Source organism: Rhodnius prolixus, unplaced genomic scaffold (genome assembly GCF_049639745.1).
Source record: "Rhodnius prolixus isolate KJV_2025 unplaced genomic scaffold, Rpr scaffold_4, whole genome shotgun sequence".
Classification (NCBI taxonomy): Eukaryota; Metazoa; Arthropoda; class Insecta; order Hemiptera; family Reduviidae; genus Rhodnius; species Rhodnius prolixus.
In genome coordinates, this window is record NW_027411614.1 from 20296722 (window position 1) to 20319196 (window position 22475).

The following is a 22475-nucleotide window of genomic DNA, read 5'->3' on the forward strand; positions in this document are numbered from 1 at the left end:
AATAATTCATTTTTATTCTTTATAAGAAAATTTTTATTTTTTTTATGTTAAAATTATAATTCACTTCATATAATATATATATATTTATTTTATTTTGCCAATGTTTCCACACACATGGAGAGTGGCCAGAACCTAAACAATTTGTGTCCTCCATAATGGTTCATAGTTGACGTCTTGAAAGTTCATGTATAAGTAAAATGTACTCTTATTTTAAATTGTAATTATGATAACATTATGAAGACTTCATTTATCTTTAATAAATATCACTGATTATAACTTAACATAGTTTTAGAGATTTTACTAGACATTAGGTATGATAACCCCAAAATAATGCCTTTTTTTTAATGTTAATAAATGAAATGTTTGTGATGAAATTTCAGGTATTTTTAAATTGCGGATATGTTCTGTTTTAATTGAATGATTATTTACCTTTTTCTTGTTCATCTTTTTATTTACTTTGTTTTGTGTGGAACCAAGTGCTTATTTTGCTTTACAGATTTGAATCACAATGATTACTATAACTCCGAATGCAAATCCAATGATGAATTCCCAGGGGGGGAATCGTTCGCAACCGAATCAAAATCGTTTTCAGCATCCGGGGAGACAAAATTTTTTCCAGCCCTTTAGGGCCTATCGCCAGGGTGGTAATGGACCTGTTGTTTTTGACCCCGAATTTGATGGAAAACGTTTGAGAAAGTCTGCTATGCGGAAAACAGTTGACTATAATGCAGCTATAATAAAAATGTTAGAAGTAAGATGCATTTCTCATCTCTTCAATTCGTAATTTCATTAGAAAGAAAAAGTAATTTCAAATCATTCTTCTAACAGGCTAGAGTATGGCAGCGAGATTATAGGGACAGAAGAAGTTTACAACCTGATGCTATGTATATACCTGATCTCCTACCTCCTTCCAGTTATGAAGATAATCCTATAAACGCAGTTACCACAAGATTTGTAAAAACTGCCACCAATAAAATGAGGTGTCCAATATTTTGTATGGCTTGGACTCCTGAGGGTCGGCGCCTAGTGACCGGAGCATCCTCTGGGGAATTCACTCTCTGGAATGGATTGACTTTTAACTTTGAAACAATTTTGCAGGTTTGTTATATTAATTCATGATTTTAAATTTATTTGTAAAATAAGTTTAACTAGAATGGTGTCTTACATTATCTTTTACAATAAATATGTACGTCTATGATCCTACTTTTGTGGCAATAGAATTATTTATTATGTTGGATACTGTTAACTCCCAATAGGTCTTTACTTATTTTGCCTTTAAAATTCACTAGAATCGTTCTAATTGAATATTTTCTAGATCTTACCCCTTCAATTTATCCTTATTTTTTACTTTGTCAATTTCTTCCCTTTTGAGTTAGCGTTTTGTTGGAAGTTTCCCATACTTAAAATAATATATTTTTTCGTGAATGGAAAACGTTATCTAATCAAGTTTTTGAGTTCTCATTTCAGTGAGAGTAACTTTGCTTGGAAGGTGATTGCTACTAACATTGGAATGAACAAGACGCTTACAATTTTTGTAGTTTTAATTGGTGATACTTATAGGTCTAGTATTTTTGTTATTTTACCATATAGGTAGGAGATTTATGTACAGATTAGGTGGGAGCATCCTCTGAATTACCCTGATTTCGTAACGTCAGTTTTTCAATTTCCATACTCCTAAAACCTTTTTCATAAAATTTTATAAAGAAAAGAGAGAGCTTACATAAGTGCATTCTTGCAAGAGTGAAAATCGTTAAAGCAGTTTAGAGAAAATGCCCAACAAGTTCTAAACCCATTAATAAGTCGTACTTATGATCCTTTAAACTTCGATTTATGTCTTAAACCGTCTTCAAGCCAACATTTCTCTGAATCTTTACTTAAATTTAATTAAAAATTATTTTCCTAGAAAATTGAATTTAAAGTTTTTTTTAAAAAATAGTATGTGCGCACTTAGTAGGCAAAGTTTAAAGAAATTCGTTAGTACAGGTTTCTATTAAGTTCCAAATGAAATAATAATTATAAGAAAGGCCGTGTCAAGATGTCGAAGAAATCGTTAGTATCTGTGTCTGCGATCATTAAGTTTATGACAAACCATTTTTGGTTTTGAGATATTTCGTTAGATGCAAAGCATCTCATCTAATATATTTGACCCATATACTTTCAGTTCAACTGTAAAGAATATCTTATTCGAATTTCATATCTTTTCGATTAAATCTTAGAAATTTAACGCGCACTTAATATTTTTTCTTACTGCATTAGATAGTATGTAAAACAAGATTTTTTTGAAATTGACTCTCTAAATTTAAATTTCATTGGGAAAAAGTAATCTCTGTATACTTTACCAAAATTGTTGACTGCAAAAACATTAACATTCGACTATATGTGCTATATGTACTCTCATCTTTTACCATATGATGTTAGGAAAAAAATATATTTAAAAAATGGTTGCCCATGATTCCGAGTTTGACATCCGTTCTTGCTTTTGTAACCATTATGTTTCTGTTTAACGTTTAAGTAAAGCAGCTAGGAAAGAGCAAATAATACCTGGATTATAAGTTACCGTTAAAGTAAAAACTGATTTGCAATCAACGAAAATAGTCTTAATACCTTTTCCTATTAGAAAGAGCGTTAGTCCAAATTTTGAAATATTACCTTATAGTATGAAGGCTACATCACGGTTTAATTCTCATTGAAACTCTTTGGCCAGGGTATCAGCACTTTCACATTATGTTTTTCCCTTGTGAAATTGCTTCTGTTAAAATTGAGCCTAAAGAATTAATTAGCGAAAAGTAAGCTTTTAAATTTAACAGTACTCATAATTTTCTTATGACATACAGCCTCTTATTTGCAGTTGATACTCCTTTTTTTAATTGTAAATTACCTTTTTGGTACCGTACAGAAGTATGAAGAATAATCTCCATTATAGAATTGGTGCTTGTAGAGAATTGAGTTGAGGCCTGGGTTCTAAATATCATTAAGATCTTTTGATCCTTCTTATTTTCAGACAATTAATTGAACTATTTAATTATTTAGAAACAACATTGGATTTGCATCTGAATATAATCTTTTTCCTTTAATTAACTATCTTTTGCTGTATTTTTCTGTTCTTTCTTTAATTGGCGAGGATCGGTGGAAACTAGGGTGTCTTTTCATTTTATCTTTATTGCTTGATCTTCTAATGTTTTGTTTTTGCATAAAAAAAAACAAAACAAAGAATTACAAAAATTAACAGATATTTCACATAGGCACATGAAACACCAGTGAGGACAATGGTATGGTCACACAATGAAATGTGGATGGTGACGGCTGATCATGCTGGTTACGTCAAATACTGGCAGTCAAATATGAACAATGTCAAAATGTTCTTGGCGCATCAGGAGGCAATACGTGGCATCAGGTACCTCAGACTTATATCAGAAAAGCGTCAGTCACATACAATTAATTCATTTAAAACACAGTGTTCAATTACCTTCATCTTGATAAATTTACTACCTGAGATTTTAGTTAAACGTAACTTAATTTTAATTTTAATGAATTTGTATGTGGCTGCGCTTGTATTTATGGTTGTGGCTACGAATTGTATGAATAAAGATACCTTAATCCTATCCTTATACAATATATATGAAAAAATTACATTAGTATTTTTTTTTTTATGATCACACTTGTAAATTAAAGAAAATAAAGAATACCCGAACCCAGTCTGTTAAACAAAGTTTACAAAATTACGGTTGTGATAAACTAATGCTGTATAAATAAAATAATATCTAGCCAGCTGCTACAGTAAAGTGTACTCCTAATGAATTATACTGTGATATTTTGTGATAATTTTTTAGGTAATTATTTGTTGTACTTCTTAAGGGCAATAAAGTTTGCTTTTAAAGTACAAGAAGTTGTCTCACTTGTTATATTGGCAGAAAATTTCTTAACCTTGCCTTTAATTAATTAAAATAGTAATTTCTATTAATTGAACGACAAAAAAATTAAATAAAATTATCCTTCCCCTATGGTTACCATTTCATAAGGATTATTAAATTCAAATCATACACAAAAGAATAATAGAAGTGTAGATCTATATGTTTAGAACGATACGATATTCTTTAGGTCATTAAAAATTCGGAAATAAATCTACTCTTCATAATTCTGCATAAGTGAGATTGTTTATCAACCAGTCATCTAATTAGTATAAATGGTTTAGCGTAGTTATTACTAGTATTTTCGTACAAAATAATAAAAATTGTATTTTCATTCTCTCAAAAGTAAGGATTGATTTGTGTATTTGTTACAATGCAGAACTATGGTCCGTCTACTTAATTAATAGGTTGTTTACTTGGAATAGTGACAGCAAGAGCGGTTGGGAAACCTTGCGCTACAGGCGAAATTATGTTCTTGTCAAATGTATTCAACCGCTGAATCCTATTTGTGGCGAAACTTACGCTGATTTCTATTTCTTTCTTAAGAGCGTCCTCAACCTTGTTTAGGATGATCCTTGATCGAACATTTTCTAACATTCCCATAATCAATTTGCTGTGCATGCAGCAGAATTTTGTATATATTTGTTTATAAAAATATGCATTGGTCTAAGGACTGTATTGGCTCATCCGATGTTCTTCCCAAAGTTTCTGTTAGCAAACATAAATGCTAGAAGCTAATTATTAATTTACCAGTAACTACCGTCATGTAAGCCATATTTTTCCAATTTGCCAATTTTTCAGACGGAAATAGAACCACATCTTATTTACGATTGATCCAACAAATATTGATTTAGTTCTCGAATTGGAGGCTTCACACTTTTTATCATAGGGTTGTCCTATTTGTGCTTCTATTCTCTCACTGCTGACTCTGTCGAATTCGCTTTGTTTGTAAAGATTCAAAAATAATTTCAGTTATCTTTAGGGAAAATAGTCTTTTTTTAAAAAAATCTAATATATAATTTATTACTATTTTAATTTTCTTTTCTTTTAAGGTTTGATAACTTAATTTTTTTTTTTTTTTACCGGTGCAGATAAATGCGGCATAAATTAGCAGAGGTTTTCGATGTCAAATTAAGGTGTACTTATTCTCTTCAGGCATAAAGTTATACTGCTAGAGTTCTGAAGAACGAATCCGTTTTTCTTCGTTTCAACATTGCCAAAAAAGTTATTTAATTGAAAGTGATTATTTTTAAGTCATAGTTTTTCTGTTAGAATGATTTTTTGAAAATGAACTAAGTAAAAAAAAAAAAAAAAATTGGGTTTAAATAATCACTTTCTCCAAATTACACAATTAACGAAACTTTTTACCTTTCTCTCCCTGTCTTTTCTATTCATTCAAACTGCTACTCTCATTTGTGCTGATTCTTCTAGCTACAGATTATTATGATTTTCACCATAAAAATTGGTAAGCTAATTAAATACAAATCTGATAATTATGATGGAAGATCTAATAAGTGGGACCGAATGAATTTTCGTAATATTTTTCCAAAAAAATAAAAAATTCTGGTTTTGCCTGTTTAAAGTGCTAAATTTTATCGTGGTCTACTTTAGTAAAATTTTTCCATTTTTAGAAGTATTTCTAAGTTTCCTACGAGCAGCTATTTTTAATAAATAAATTAGGAAAGATGGAGAGAAGAGATAGGTTTAGACGGTTTCTACGGTATACTTTTTTTTTACATTCACTTCTTCATTTTTTAATGTTATTTTACTTTACTCACTGAAATTTAAAATTGGAGTGATTGGTGAAAAATACCTTAATCGAGTCCTTCTACCTTTTTATCGTAATTCACTTGTAATTTGACTTTTTTTTTTACACTTACATTAAATTAAGAATTCAGAAAAAACCAACCAGTTTCAAGTATTAGGGTTAAATAAAGTAAAAAATCACTGTGTCTTCTACTACTGTTAGTATTTTAACTGCTCTTCAACCAATTTTGGAAAAGTTAAGGCAAGAGATGTATTTTTTTTTTTTTGCTTTGAGTTCATGAGAACTTAATTTTTTTTTTAAACAAAAAAATAATATTTATTTAGCTGAGCTCAGGCCAGAAAAACGCTGATTAAATAATTTAGCCTGCTAACGCTTTGACAGTTATCTTAACATCAGTATAGACAAGCCGAGGAGAACCGCGGACCATCCACCCGGCACTACCCCGACTAGCAATTTGCCAGTTTAACGTACCTTTACCCAGAATCCGATATTCCTGGCAGAATCATTTAAAAACCTAAAAACTATACTAAAACCTACGAATTGAATTTTAACTTCATTCATTCTTATTCAGTTAAGGTCGTCAATAAATGCATACATTTCAAAAATACACACTACCTATCTAAAAGAGGAACAAAATTAGCTAACCTCACAAATACTGTACTAAAACTAAAGCTAGAGATTGCATACTTAAATTTTTAAAATTGAACAAATATTATGACAAATGTATTTACCTTATTCAATTAGAATTTTTTTTGTGCTTAACACGAGCCAATTAATATTAATTTATTTTATATTGGTATTTATTTTATTAATATTGATTCAAATATTGAAATTACTGGAATTTTTTTATTTTCAAGTTTTAGAATTTGGAAAAATATCTACTTCATAAAGGAGAATTTGAGATGGAAATTTTTGCCAATTATGAAAATTATTTTCAAATTGTGGTTTAAGTTCCAGTTTTGTATTGTGAGGATTTAAGACTTTTTTGGGGGCAAATAAATTGAAAGTTGAATATTTCAAGTAATGTGAGCCCAATTTTTAATGTCCATTTAATAAATTCCGTAGTTATTTTAGAACGAGGATTTATATTATTTTATTTTGCCCTCTTTCTAAAAAGAGAGTATTCAAATCGTAAAGGTTTTTTTTTTTTATTTTAAGTTTTCGCTGAAAATATTCATTTTGAGGTTGCCTTTTGAGGGTAGGAAAAAGTGGCTTTTATAAATAGACGTGAATATGTGATCTCCGTAACACTATAACGAAAAATCACATGGATTTCAAATTTAATATTTCTTTATGGTGCCACTTTCGGACGTGAAAATAAGATTTTACTTAAAATCAGTCATTTGTAAGTAAGTACCATTTTCCTGATCAGTTTTTCAGTATTTTGAAATTTTCTGGAAAACGGTTTTAAGGACTTCCTTGACTTACTTATGGCGCACAAGATGTTCTAAAACTTTATATTTGAAACATTTTTTATTTGAAAATTCAATTAAGAATATACAGACAAGGGGTGAGAGGGTTGGGCCTTCCTTTAAAGTACTATATCAGTATAATGTACATTTTCACCATCTAAAAAATATTAATTAGAGTTAAATATGTAACCAGCATCCCAAATTTAAAAAAAAAAACTCAGCTTATTGGAAGAGAAAGCCATTTTACTGCATGGATATTTATTTTGTCTTTAGCGACATTTTGAAAAATTCTATTACAGTGACAATGTAATATGTAATATTAATAAAAATGTAATATGGAAGTCAAACACATTTTTAGTACAAGACATCATTTAAAGCGTTTGCGTGTTCTCGCCAGAGTTCTTAATTTTTGTTTTGTTTTGTTTTTTTTAACTGCATTACACATTGTGTCTTTATTTAGAATTCGTTTAGGAACGATTAGAAGCAAGGTAGATTTCGTATTTTCTTAGTTGTCGGAGTTTTATTTCTCTTAAATTATTTGAAAATTAGTCTAAAAAATATTTTCTGGAAAAAATTCTTTTAGCAAATTATGTTTTATCTGAAATGCATACATATTCTAATTGCAACTGTGAATAACTGTAAATAATACGGTAAATGAAAATTATGAATTGTAAGAGCAATTAAAAAAGGTTAATACTGGTTATATTGTTTGTTTTGCAGTGAATCTTTAAAATGAGTAACTTTTTATATTTAACTGGTTAGTGCAATAGTAATTTTATTGAAGGTATGAAAAGGTATTATGATATCTTTTCTCAGAATAGTTAAATCTATAACCAGATTTCTTGTTGCAAATTTTGCAACAATTAATTTTCTTTTTCATTTCGGCAATAGCGCGTGACCATTCTTTTTTTAAAAATAGATATTTTATCTGCGTGCTACAAATTAAAGATTCGTTTCAGATTAGAAATAGTAATTGGTTGTGATTCCGCCGCTGAAAAATAAAAAAAAAAAAACCTTGGTCGTCTGCTACCTTTTAAAATGCCCCCAAAATAGAGTATTATTTAATTTTGAATAATTTTTTGAGAGATAAATTAATTTAGAAAGTGGTAGAAAAGAAATTAATTTCGTTATTCGCACTCTTTTTTTTCCTCCAAATTTTATATCCCTCTCATGAACTCAGGTTTGTTCATGAATAATAATATCTTTATAACTTTTTGGGAATCCATGCTTTGAGCGGATTTATGTTGGTAATGATATAAAGAAATATTTCTCAGAGAAGAATAGTATTAAAACTCAATTTAATTTGTCTAGTTTCTTCAGGTGTGAAAAATCAAAGTCAAATTTATTAGAAGAATGTAATTTTCCGTTAATCCAATTTGATAAACATTTTGTGTTACGTCCTAAAAATATGTCACATTTGGGCTTTTGGAAGTTTTAATATTTGAAACTTGAGGAAACATTCCTGAGAGCTAAATATAAATTAGAATGCTTTAAGGAAATTTAAATATCCGAGTATAGGGCTGCCTTACATCCAAATATTTGATAAATATGTACTTCTCTTGGTAGAGTACAATGCAGAAACATTTAAATTGGCACTTGCATCTCAAGGACCATCTACAATCAATATATCAATCAAGAGAATATTTAAAAGTTAAAAAAACTTCAGTAAATGTTTAAAGGGCTGTCCTAAGCCCATAGCACTGCGTCCTAAAAGAACTATTTACTTTCCCTTAAGTTTAACGGTTTGTTCTTGGAAATTTGGACGTCCAAAACAAGTACAATGTGTTCACAATGAATATTTGTATGATCTAGCCTTTGTCTGTTGATTCGCTTAGCCACAATTGATGCAATCATTTACCACCTTTGCAAGCCAGAATTACTCAATTTTTCTTAATTCATATATTGGATGCGACAAAAGGAAGACACGGTGAGGAGAAACTTTTCTGTCAATGGTCAAATCAAGACTTACTAAGACATATCTGTATATTTATGTACTACGTCTTCAGGAGCTTCTTTAGGCAGAAGAGTTGAGTACGTTATAACTGAAGAACTAGAGTCTTCTTTACTTTGTTGCAGACAACATCTTATTTATGAGTTATTCGTGTATTTTTTTGTGTTTCCGTTTATGTTCATTTCTATTTTTTTTTAATATTTATTTTTTAGTTAAGATGCCTTTGGAATTATTAAAAAATGTACCATGTTGAGTGACAATGATTTACTAGTTTTACAAGAAGTTTACTGATTATGAAAGTTTTAATTACGCATTAAAGTCTATTAATTAGATTTGAAACCCAAAATTTCCCTAAATAAAAATTAGATTTTTTTTCTTTATTTTTGTCAATTAAATTTTGAGAGCTGTTTGCATTCCGTGAAACTTGGGTACCATGATAAGTTTACACTTATGGTCTTTTTTAAAAGAGTTTTCTGTTTAGTTTTGTTTTACACTAATCTTTTGATTGTTTTTAAAGACATATCTTTATATTTATTTGAATTATTTATTTTTGTAGCTTTAGTCCGACTGATAGTAAATTTGCTTCGTGCTCTGATGATGGAACAGTGAAGATATGGGATTTTTATAGATGCCAAGAGGAGAGAATTCTTAGAGGTTTGTTTCTCTTACGTTTTTGCAGTCTAATAGTTTTATGAATAATAATTCATATCTTCATTATTAAAATTAATATTAATAATTAATATTATTATGAATAATAATAATTATTATGAATAATTCATAAAACTACATAAAACTAAACTGGTTTGTGACAGCTAGTAGGGATCACCTTTTAAAATCAATTAAATAAATTTCACTCATTTCTGCCAACTCCATTTTTGTTACTTATTTATCGGGCAATAACATCTTTTTAAGAAAAAGATAGTTTTTTGTCTCTTTTGTCTTTTTTTTTTGGTTGAGTGTACTATTATCTTGGATAATGAGTTAGCATGAGCTTCTTCGGTAATTACGAATTTAAAAAAAGCAAAACGAAATTAGCAGAATTATTTTTTAAAACAATTATTGTGGCGTAATTTAACAAAATGGTTTTATTTATTATTCAAATAATTTGAATTTCCAGGTCATGGAGCAGATGTTAAATGCATTCATTGGCATCCCCAGAAAGGACTTATCATTTCTGGGAGCAAAGATAATCAACAACCTGTAAAGCTGTGGGATCCTAAAACTGGCACGTCCTTAGCAACCATGTCAGTATTTTTTAGTTTTTTTTTTTGTCTTTTACCACTAATTAATAAAAATTACTAATTTTCTATTACGATTTATTACTTGCAGACATGCTCATAAGAGTACTGTCATGGATATAAAATGGAATAATAATGGCAACTGGTTTGTGACAGCTAGTAGGGATCACCTTTTGAAATTGTTCGATATTCGAAACTTAAATAGCGAAGTTCAGGTTTTTAGGGGACATAAAAAAGAATCTAGTAGCGTTGCTTGGCATCCAGTTCACGAAGGCCTATTCTGCAGTGGAGGTTCTGATGGTGCTATACTCTTTTGGCATGTTGGGTAATTTTATTTCTTTTTATTTTATTAACGCTCGAATATAATATTTTTTATTCACTCCGTTTATATTTTTATTGTTGAACATTTCCTTAGCGCTGAAAAAGAAGTTGGTGCCATAGAACAAGCTCACGATAGCATCGTTTGGACTTTAGCGTGGCATCCAATGGGTCATATACTTTGTAGTGGGAGTAACGATCACACAAGTAAGTTTTGGACTCGTAATCGACCTGGAGATACCATGAGAGATAAGTATAATCTCAACACATTACCAGCTTCAATGTCAGGAATTGAAGAACAAGAAATAGGTAGAAAATTTTAAATTAATTTTTCCCCTAAGAAGACCCTATAAATCTTCTAACATAACGATGATCTACTTTTCTCAGAGGATGTTGCTGCCGTAATTCCGGGCATGGGCCCAGAAGACAAAGTTGAAATAGTTAATAACACAAGTCCATTACCTGGTTTGGCTTCTGGAGCCATTCCAGGATTAGAAGATATTGAAATGATTACGGAAGATAAAAATAAAGCACAATCGAAAAAGGTGAATAAATATAATTTGTATCATTGTTTACAAAAATAATTAATAAATTAATTTACAAAAATTGGACATCATCTCTTGTTATAAAGAGATAGCTAAGCTAGATTTACAAGGTGAACTTGCAGATATTATCAAAAATAATGTCAAAACCAATGCTACACTTTTGAAACTGGGCGAGTTGGTTAGGCCTTACTTTTGATCAGCTACCTGTAGAATTTTGTGGTTTTGAATGGTTTAGTATATCTACCCCATTTTCAAGACGCCATGATAAAATAGGGAAATACCAGATGTGTATCAAAATAGTTCTTTGCTCACATTACAAGATATCCTGGGGAACACTTGAAACCATCGAATGACTGCTAAACGAAGAAGAGACTGTGTATTAAGGAAACTTTGTATTTTTATTATGTATATATTTTAAATCGTAGGTAAACAATATAACATATTTTAATTTTTTTAAATCTCTTATTAGCTCTAATAAGTTATTTATTTTTGTAGGTTCCTTACTCCAAACCTATTCCAAAGAATTTTCAAGCACATTGGAATGACACTGGAAAACTGGATGATCCTGGTATTCGTTACGTTATTATAATTTTTTTTTGAAAATCAACAACGTTATTCTGAATTACACACGTAGCATTCCACTGAAAAATTGTTCCTTTCCATCCTGTCCAATTGAATCACCTTCTTCCCAGATCTTGGTAAAAACTTCCATTCTGTTCAGTATATCCATTAGGACATTTCCACTTTGATTTATGTCTTACGGTCGATGGTCCTTTTTTCACTGATGCCATTTTTTCCTTTTCTTCTATCAGAATTTTTCAAAATACTTATTTAAAAAAAATATATTGTATATTTAATATCAGAGTGTGGAGGATAGTTTCTTTATTTTGCAAAATTATTTGCCTTATTTGTCTGTTTTGTCATTATTAATAAAATAAATAAATCAAATATGTAATACTAGATGAGGATAGCAAAGATGGAATCGACCCAATTGCAATTCTTAATCATTTGATAGAACAACAGCCTGGAGTAAAATTGGTAAAGGACTTGGAACCCGAAGCTTTATATATTTATGGCAAAGTTCTCAAGGTTGAACGTAAGGAAGATATTTGTTATATGCATGTATTTAATAATTGCTTCTTGTCAGAGACGATTTCGGAATATTTTTTAAATTTCAATAATTCGATGCATTTATTATTCCCCCCCACCTAATTTGAATAATCCTTAACACATTTCATTTCTAATGGCTATAGGAATTTTCAAATCCACAGGAAATATTCAGTTGTTGTCTTAATTTTTGTTGATGCCTCACATCTGATCAATTTATTAAAATTTGCATGGGTTTTGGAAGTATAATTAGTAAAAAGCTTGGTTGTTTTTTTTTTGTCTTATTGTCGTGCATGTTGTCGATTTGTTAACGTTTCAATTATTCAAGATTTTGTTCCATTTTGAATTAGCTGGTTCGACATTAGCTGCTATAATAGCGGAAGGAGGTGAAAAATTAATGAAATATCTCAATTCTGGAGCCGTTAAAGAGCTCAGAGATGTTATTCCACATTATGATGATTTAGAAACTGTTATGGATGATAGTGATTCAGAAGATAATGAGGTTGGATTATTTATTCGTAAAAATAATTTCTACAAAATCTGTTATATTTTTATAAATAATAATATATAAATTATTTATTTTCTTAAAAATTTAGGAAAAAGAGAAGACTTCAGATCAGTTCGAGAACCATTCCCCAACCCCGCCTTTAACAGGTAATTATTTACGTATTATTTGATATATTTAACATTAAAACTTTTGTATTTTTGAATTTTTAAAGCCTTTTATAAATAATAACCCTGTCGTTAGGGCTGTTCATAATAAGTTGCAATTTAAGTCATTCAGTGCTGTTATTTCAAGGCTCTTTACATTTCAGGTTTAGATTTAATAAATGTTCTACTTTTGCTAATGTTGTATTAGAGTTGTAATTTGCTGCGCTGAATTAATTAAGCGACCAGATAAATATTTTTGGATGTACGAAATTGAAATACCGGGCAGCATTTAGTCAAAGCGGGTTCTAACATTTTTATAGATCACGAGATCTTTTATAACGAGTAATAAATCACCTAAAGGTTAGAGAGCTTTTTTTTTTTTCTTTTTCTAAATGGTCTTTGTCAAATCGTACCAAACAACTACAAAGAGGGCAGGGGCCCTTGCTAGTAGTGAAAGGTTAGAGGATGCTATTGCTAAATTTAGGCTTTGTCACAAAGATCTACCCAGTACTATGCCTACTTTCACAACTTGCTCCAAGGAAGCCCCCAAAGAAATTTGTGACTTTTTAAAGAGTAAAGTTACGTTTTATGCCCCTCCATGAAAGGCTTTAAATTTACTCAGAAAATTTTTCTTTTCAAACTGGCTGTGGGGATTCGTTTTGTAAAACACTCGTTCTAAATTAATGGAATGTTTTTTTAAAATTTTATCTCATGAAGGAACCATTTGAGGAACGATGGCAGTATACTAGAGTTGTACTGCTGAAGGTGGTCTGTCACTTGGTAGTTTTGCTCCTACTTAGAACGGCTTGACATCATATTGCTTCGTCATTTTCTTCCCGCCTCTGGTTCGGGCTACCTATACATATCTCAAGCCCTTTGCAACTTTGAAAGCTCGGAGAATCCTTAAAGAATATGTTAGGTCAATAATACATTTCTTGAGTCCTAAATATCAATTGGTTTCAAGCTGTCTATTGGACGTTTTATCAGAAAGTAAGTAAATTAAGTTGTAATGATGTTATTGGAAATTACTGTATACCACTGTAAGCAGGGTGCTTTGATTAATTGCACTGATGATACTTAATACCCACAATGTTTATTATCAAAAGTCTTGACGACTGCTGTTGTTTCGTGTGCTTCATTTCATTATCAATAACTTGTAAAGATTCTTGAAAGAATATTGTATCAATTTCAACGAATTTTTTGGATGAAGCTTATATGCAGCAGGTATATTATTTAAAAAACTATTTATTTTTTTGAAGTGTTTGAAAACTTATTGTTATTTTCGCTCGCATTATTTTATAGGGAGTGGGGCGACAGACGATGGAATGGAATGGAATGGCGCCAATGGTGCGAATTCGGTGGGTTTCAACAACAACCCCGATGGCCCGAACAACTTCCCACCCAATCTCCCGCAGGGTGTACCCCTCATGGGAGGGACAACTGGTGGTGGGGCTGGCCCGGCACCTCCATCCATGTTTACGAGTGGACAGCCTCCCCAGTCGCACAGTATGATGGGCCCACCTCCATTGTTTGATTTGTTTAGATCTTCCCTGCCATCACCAAATCAACAGCAACAACCGCAAACTCAGCAATCACAACCACAACAATTACCTCTTTCAGCGTCAAATCAAACTACACAACCAGTTCCTCTTATGCAAGCTGGGCAAGGATTCGGCTTACCGCTTGGACATTCATCTTCGCAACAATCATCTGGAGAAAGTAGAAGACATTTTTATCGAGATGAAGATGACAGGGACTGGGATGATGAAGATCAACAGGATTGCGAAAATGATTATCAATACAACCAAGACGATAGGGATTATCAAGGTAGCAGGGATTATCAAGACAGGGATTATCAAGAAAGAGATTACCAGTTTAGAGAAAGAAGTAGGGACAGGGACAGAGACAGGGATAGGGATAGAGATAGGGATAGGGACAGAGATAGGGACAGGGACAGGGATAGGGATTACAGGGAAAATGATTACTCCTCTAAAGAAAGAGTTAACAAAGAAAGAGGTCCTGGAAAATACAGAGGTGGTGGCGGAGGAAACTTCAGGAGACGGAGAGGGGGTTGGCATAGACAGAGACCTAGCAGAGGCATTGCACATTAACCGAAATCCAGGCTATGAACATATGCACCAAAATGTTTCAATTCATAGTTTTAGCATATCTTGAACCATTCCATGGACTTGTACAATTCGCATTCTGAACAACGATGTAAAGGAAGAGATGCTTACAATCATTATTGACATCTTTATGTTTTGTTTTGTTTTTCTTTATTATTCTTCGTTCCGATAATTACACTATATAGATATTTAAAAGACCAAATATTGAGAGAGTATGTGCGTTAGAGAGAGAAAAGAAAATATTTTTGTAAACCACTTTATTTCTATAGTGCGCGTTTATTAATTTAAAAGTTTATTATTACATACTGAACAATGGATTCTTCCAAATGTTTAAATTTTGTTTAAATAAAATTATATTTACATAAAGACTTGTGGGGGAATATAAAACAAGGTGCAGGCTAATATATATATATTTATTAAATATGTATATATTTATGTATCACTATGTTACTTATTTCGATTTTTGCATTTCATGTGATTTTGTTTATTTTTATTATATTAACTGAAGAGGTGAAGTGCATTTCATTGTCTTTAACAGGTTATTGTATGTAAATAAATTCAGCAACATCGATGTGACAAAGAAAATTCAGCAAATTAGAAACTTTTTTGTTTGTTTTTTAAAGAAATTTGGTACCGAAAAAAGAGAGCAATACTCACGCTACCTCATGTTAAAATTTGTTGAAAACAAAAATGCATTCTCATAAAAAAAAAGTTGTAAAATATGTAATTTTTTGACCATTATGTTTCCTAATTGTTTAATTTCGTTTAATAATTGAAAAATCAGATTGTGATTTTTACTTGTAATCTTTGATACATTTAAAAAAATGAAAAAAGAAGAGCAATCCCAAATCTTATCCTAATCCTCTTTTTCTTCCTTTTTATATTTACAAAAATAAATAAATAAGGCACCCATCCAAATATAAATGGGAAGAGCACAATATGATGAAAAGTATCCATGAAAGCTAATCAACTTTAGAAGATCAAAAAATATTAGAAGTGTTGCTGCAAAAAAATAATTAACATTTAATGCGAAGAAGATACCGGTGTAAAGATGGAAGGTACTCAATTCTGATGGAGACCTTGGTTTCCTTCTGAAGATAAAAAAGGAAAAACAGACTATAGAATTTTTTCCTTTAAATATAATTGTTAAAAAAGAAGAAAGGTGCCTTTATTTTCCAGGCCAAAAAGTATAACGGAAACTTTATTCCTGTGAACTATTAAAAAAAGCTAATGAATTGTCTTGATAAATAACGAATACTATAATTGTGATCCGCCAATAATACCTGAATGAAAGCACCTTACAGTAAATTTCCATTTTTTTAATATTTTTTTTTTTAACCTACTGATGAATTTTTGAATTCATTAAAAAGGTTTAGCGAGCAAAGATTTTATAACTTCTTTTTTCCACTGAAATTTGTCACTAGCTTTTATATATGTATGTTGAATTTTGAATATTAGATTCATTTCGGCAGCCAGCTCCAGTTACAATTTCTTCTCACTGACAAGGTAAAACAGTAGTTTACATAAAACTTAAGTGATAGTAGGCTTTTATAGTCCCTGTTTCTTCTAATAGCACTGTGGATTCCGCAGCATGGTTTTAGAGATGAGAAACGGCTCATAGACGGACGTGAAGTGAAGAACAGATGGTGAAAGTAGGCAGATTTCCCAAAAGAGAACGCGGTACACTGTTTGCATTTTTTGTTCAAAGAAATTAAACATTTGCTGTTACTGATAATTACATTGTTTACTGGAAAATATACTTTGTTTCAGTCCTATAGTTGGAGGGGTGTTTGACGTATGATCGCAAGGCCCCCCTCTAAAACTATGATTAATAATAACTGAAACATTTTCCGATTTTGGCAGAATAGAGTTTCTGATTGCCTACTCAGACAAGCCATTATAATTTTACTCATTATTCAGGAAAAAATATTGTAATCGTGTCAATTCGCAGTTTATTTTCTCCTACACTCTTCAGGTGGAAGTCATGTAATCACAGTACAATTTATTTTATCGCTCTCAAAGGAAAATAATATAATTGCGATTTGGTTTCTTTTACCCTTATTAATTGTATTTATTTTTCAGTACACTTGATAAATACTAATAGAAAAAAATAAATAAATTCAAGGATGTAGTTTTTAAAATTGTCAAATTCTTTCTCTCGCAAACAATGTGCTTCCTGCTGGCTGATAAAATTGTATAGTACTTTTATTTGTGAGAATTTGGTGTGTTTCTAAAAACAGGAGTTAGAAGAAATTATCTTAACCAGAAGTTTGAATCTCACAAAGATTTTTATTTTTGTGAATTGCCCACTATCGCTTTTTTTTGTAAATTCTTTTCATGGGAATCAACTTTATCAGATCTTTGAGGTAAATAGATATGGTTTAGTACACTTAAGTTTTTGTAAAGTAAGCTACAAAAATTTGGATTTCAAGAAAATTTTTAAGGCTGAATTTTCAAAATTACAGTAAGAGAAGAAAGTCGTTTAAGTGCTCATAATTTAAGGCATTTTTCCAGTCTCAATTCTAATTAATTTTTTTAAAAGAGAAATTTTTGGCTCCCTGGTGCCCTCAAGGAAAATTCTGTGTTTCCTCAAATACTAATATGATGAAATATAGAAATATATACATTAAAAAAAAAAAAAACACTAAGAAAGTTATAAGTTTTGACCAATTTTTTATATTCCCTCATATTATTAGCTAGATAATCAATTATTGTAAATTATAATCACATTTATAGTACGAGAATGAAGTGAGATAAATTCCTCTGCTTCATTTAACACTTTTCTTGAATTCTGTGAATTAATACCAACAAAATATTTATTTGTAAACTAAAGATAAGCTACTTGAAGCCTAATTTTTTTTTTTTTTGAACAAATAAATTTGAATTGAGGCTTAATTGAAATTTGAAGGCTTATCAATCAATCTTGAATTAGAACCAATCTAAAAAAAGAAACAACTTGCAAATTCAATGTGTGAAGTACATAAACTACTAGTAGAATACTAAAATAAAATTAAAGCACACAAATAACAAAATATCTTCTAGTAAAAGTAATGGAAATACAAAAATGTACACAGCATTGAGCTAAGTAAAAGAAAGTTTAGTAAAACTATTAGTTTTACACAATTTTTAAAGGAAAAACTACAGCTGTAGAAAAATCAGGAATGTTTGGAACATTATTCTCTAAACGGTGTCCAATATCTGGATTCAGAGATTGAGAACAATCTTCATTAAGGTAGAGAGATGTTTATCAGTCAATCTTGTTCTGTATGCCGTTTTATTTAATTTCATAGACGGAAATAGTTGCTCACACAAGGACATACTCCAAAAATAGCATAAAATTTGTACAGCAAATATTTTTGGATATTTCTCATGTAAATAAGAATGTATTTTGGGAATTCCTACTTTTAAAACCGAATAATTCTGGAATACCATTGAGATTGGCAGACATATCGCTAACATAAACGTCGCCGGAAGTAGTCATCGCGTTTATACATGCCCGCTGGCCCCCAGGAAAGGCCCTGGGCCACGAGTATACTCGTCTTCAATAGTTAAAGGGTTAACGAGGAATTAGGTGTACACGCTAATTGCCTCGATCTCCCATAAACGCTATTTTTTTCATAACAATTTTTTATATTTTTATTATTATTTCAGTACATCGTGGGCCACAAGAAATTATCTCAGGGGCTGCATGCGGCCCGCGGGCCGCCAGTTTGATACCCCTGAGTTAAACAGTATTATGACTTGAAATACAACGTTAATTTTGATAAGAAGGCCAGGAATATTATAGATTTATAACTAGGACAATACAATGTTGTGAAAATCCATTTTGCTTGACTCAAAACGAGCTACGATATATCCAACAGATCCATAATCTTCCTAACTGGACCGCCCAGATTAGAATATATTACTCTTACCAAATATATTGTAAATTTAACTTGTGCTGATTCCTCTTTATTTCTAAACATTACGCGATAGGGAGACCAAACAATTCAGTAGTACTCGAGCAATGGACGAACTAAGATACAATAAAGTGTACAGTATATCTATACGATCCAAAAAAATAAAATTTACAAAATTCTGATGCTCTTTTAACAGTGTTTTAAACACGGATATTGAATTTTAGAGATTGATCAAACTTGATTGAAAAATCTTCAACATTCTTCCTAATTACAGGTGCATTATGCGAACTGAAATACTACGGGACGCTTATTTCTACTGAAAGATATTACTGGGCATTTCTTGGCAAAAAGAAACGTGAAGTTGCTAAGGTACAAATGTAGACCATTGCACTATCCCAATTAGACCTTTCTGAAGTAAATCTACCAAATTTCATTTTATCAAATTATTTACAAAATTTATGTTCTAGATATACTTTAGCTTCAGTTAAAATTGGCTTTTGGATATAAGAATCAATTAAGAATACAGTAAACAAAAGGATCCTAGGTGGGAATCCTTAGATAAACTTGAATGAGCCGTAAATAGAGTAGAACGACAGTAGTTAAGTTTTATACAATGCCGTCCATTATTCCGATATGATGCGAACTACAATAATAAATTTCCAGAAATTCAAACGTTTAATTTTTTAAACCAGGCATTTGTGATTCGTTTAGAGTATCTAAGATTTAATGTGAGATGTATAAGAAGTTTGCAGGGAAAGCAGTTTGTTTTTTAATTTAGAGTTAAATTTTTTCTCGGAGTTTTTGCCAGTGCCCTGCTTTCTTCCGGTGGACCATAATGTTTCTAAATGGTGGAGACATTTTTCCTTAGATATAACGGTTCAAAAAAAGTTTGCTTCAACAGATTGTATTGATAAAATATTCGGATTGTTGTGAGGTAGGTTACGGGTTGTTGTACTAAATGTCTAATATTAAATTTGGAAAGATGGGATTCAAGGTAGACCCAAAGTAGTGCTAGAAGGATATAGAATAAAATAAGGAGTGATACCTAAAGAAGGAAGTACCTGGCTTGCGCGTGTAAAGTGGGGAGACGGTATCGCTCGACGTGGGCAGCCAGCCGGTTTCTGTTGGCCGTCTCCGTTTCCACTGTAGTGAGTCTAGTGCGAGCTGCAGAACGGCTAGGTTCTTAACAACTGCAACTTCTCTTAGGACAGGTTTATTTTTTCGGTGACACTTAGATAACTTTATCGTGCCGCTTGAATCGCGTTTTTATTTCAGTTCAGTATAAGTTACTTCAGTTAACTATCAGTTAGTGCAATTTTTTTTTTTTTTTTAATCGCATCGGAAACATTTTTGAGTTTATTTTCATCGGTGACATGATATTTCTTCTAATCAAACTTTGATTGCGTGGATTAGAGATGAGCTTATTTCTCATCCTTATTTTCTGTTCGCATGTACCAGCGTTCGCTCACATTCCTTATCAAAAGCAAGGTAAGATTTTTTTTTTATTCAAGGGAATGAATTTGTTTACGAAATTTCATTTGAATTTTATGGGAAACCTTGACAATCAGCTGGCCGTTAATTAAAGAGTAACGCTGCTTTAACAAAGTAGGATGGATTACCTTTTTGCAGTGTGCTTTTGGATTTCAGTTTACTGTTAGGGGCAGCAACTCTTGGAAGACAGATATCGCCGGGTCACCGGCCAAAATTGCGTCACCGTTTTGGCGCCCACACGTTATTCAAGGATACTACTACTTGTCTAGACATTCTGCTAAGTCGAATACTTTTTTTTTTAATTAAGAGTTATTAAATATTAATTGCTAAAGAAATATTATATAAGATTGTTGAAGGTAATGGAAGAAGCTATCCTTAATACAATGAAATAGGTTCCGGCCGCGAAGAAGCCGTTTTGTTTCTGTTTATGTTTTGAGAAACTATATTGACGTGCTTTAAATTTGTATACCTATATACACATCCATCCGTACATAGATGTATACATATATATCTTGATGTAGTATATAGAAGAAATTTTTAAACAAATCTTGTAACTCCATTTTCTTTTATGTTCATTTGACGACGTTGTTAGGGGTACACAACAATGGGTTGTAAAAGACTTGTTTTGTTCAGCATGTTCGTCTACAATAGTCGGAATGTACTATTGAACACTATATACCCTCTTTTCTGTAGAGCAAACAATTTTCTCCTTTTTGTGAAGCGTACTGAAGTTGCCGAAGTTTTTTGTTTACATTTAAAGTATTCCTTAAAAATTGTACCTATTTTGAACCGAAATCACAGTTCTTCCATAAGTGTTTTTTCAACATGTTTGATAAAGATTTTTGACCCGTTGTGACAATTTACATTTATGTGCAATTTAGAATGTCCAAGTTTGAAATTTTAATACTAGTAACTGATGATCTTATACATTAAGCGGGAAAAAAATTGAACCAAGTAAGAATAAATAAATAATTTTCAAACAAAATTTAAAAAACAAATAATTTATAATACCACATTCTTCAATAGACAACTATCGAATTTTCATACATCTTCAGAGACTAGTTCATTCAATATATATAGGCAACAGATAGTGTGTTGACAAAGAGATAGAAGCAGTATAAATGGAAGCCAAATTTTCTGAGCTATCCTGGTGCACTAATCCCTGAAAGAAAAATTCAAAATATAATTAATATATCTTACTTAATTATTCTTCACCCAAATGAATTCTTGAATTTATTCACAATGTCAAAACTGTTTTGAACTATCAAGTTATCGTAATATTTGAGTTATAGTATTTTAGGGTTTTCTAGTTAATCATTGATCTTAATAAAAGTAAAGCTGGAATCACTTGGATTCCTTTTCTTTTTAAAAAATGAGTAAATCAGATATGGACTAAAAATTGAAATAATTGTTTTGTTTGCCTCGAAATAAAATCTTCAAAACAACTATTTATTAAAAACCTGAAACTTCAGTTCAAAATAGGTACAATCGCATTCAGTTGTTATTATTAAGTTTCATCTTATTATTAACAATATTTAGACTGTCAACATTTTATTTTTGTTTATAGGCGCATCCAAAATCTTTTTCTATTATTTATTGGAACTATAAATTATTACGAGACAATATGCTTCATTTTTGTAAATAAAACGAAAGTTGGTAATTTTACTAGAACTGCTCTCAGTTACTCGTACCTTCAAAATCCTAGTCTGTTGTTCTTTTTCTGTTATTCTGAAGCATTTTTTTAAACACACTCTACTAGCTCGCTTTTCTCCGCGTATTAATAAACATTATCGAAATACACTCTTCTTTACTTTCGCCTCTCCTTGATAAACTGCAAGCAACGTAGGCGCGGATCTAGAGACATGGACCCTCCAAACTGTTTAAATCTTTCTTTTTATTTATCTTTGATGAAATAAATTGAAAAAATACTTTTATGTATTCATTAGGCGTTTTTGAAATGCGCTTCATGGCTTTTTATTTTTAAGCAAAGGCTAATAAAATCAAGAGAGTTGGTTAAAATCACACTTGATTTAAAGCAGTCAGTTAAACTTATTAAAATTT

The 22475-nt window shown here is 30.9% G+C and overlaps 2 protein-coding genes across 5 annotated transcripts in view; both read left to right on the top strand.

The window, feature by feature from the left end:
• Positions 1-74: 74 nt before the first annotated feature.
• Positions 75-15828, top strand: Wdr33 (WD repeat domain 33). 3 transcript variants are annotated; one of them, XM_074130418.1, is made up of 14 exons: positions 75-199; positions 497-751; positions 829-1098; positions 3243-3394; positions 9596-9693; positions 10157-10283; positions 10369-10602; positions 10693-10904; positions 10983-11140; positions 11636-11714; positions 12102-12236; positions 12598-12749; positions 12844-12901; positions 14201-15828. In XM_074130418.1, exons 2-14 carry the CDS (start codon positions 509-511, stop codon positions 15007-15009), a joined length of 2727 nt encoding a protein of 908 aa, XP_073986519.1. In that variant the 5' UTR covers positions 75-199; positions 497-508; the 3' UTR covers positions 15010-15828. The 3 variants fall into 3 exon arrangements, with proteins under 3 accessions (XP_073986519.1, XP_073986518.1, XP_073986520.1); XM_074130417.1 differs by having other exon boundaries at positions 106-311; XM_074130419.1 differs by having other exon boundaries at positions 106-311; positions 11636-11708.
• Positions 15829-20057: 4229 nt separating this feature from the next.
• wb (wing blister) overlaps positions 20058-22475 on the top strand; it is a 126486-nt gene continuing 124068 nt past the window's right edge. For both annotated transcript variants that reach the window (XM_074130413.1, XM_074130414.1), the window contains exon 1: positions 20058-20411. In XM_074130413.1, the coding sequence (XP_073986514.1) occupies positions 20339-20411 (73 nt within the window). In that variant the 5' untranslated portion in view covers positions 20058-20338. The remainder of the gene's footprint in view (positions 20412-22475) is intronic.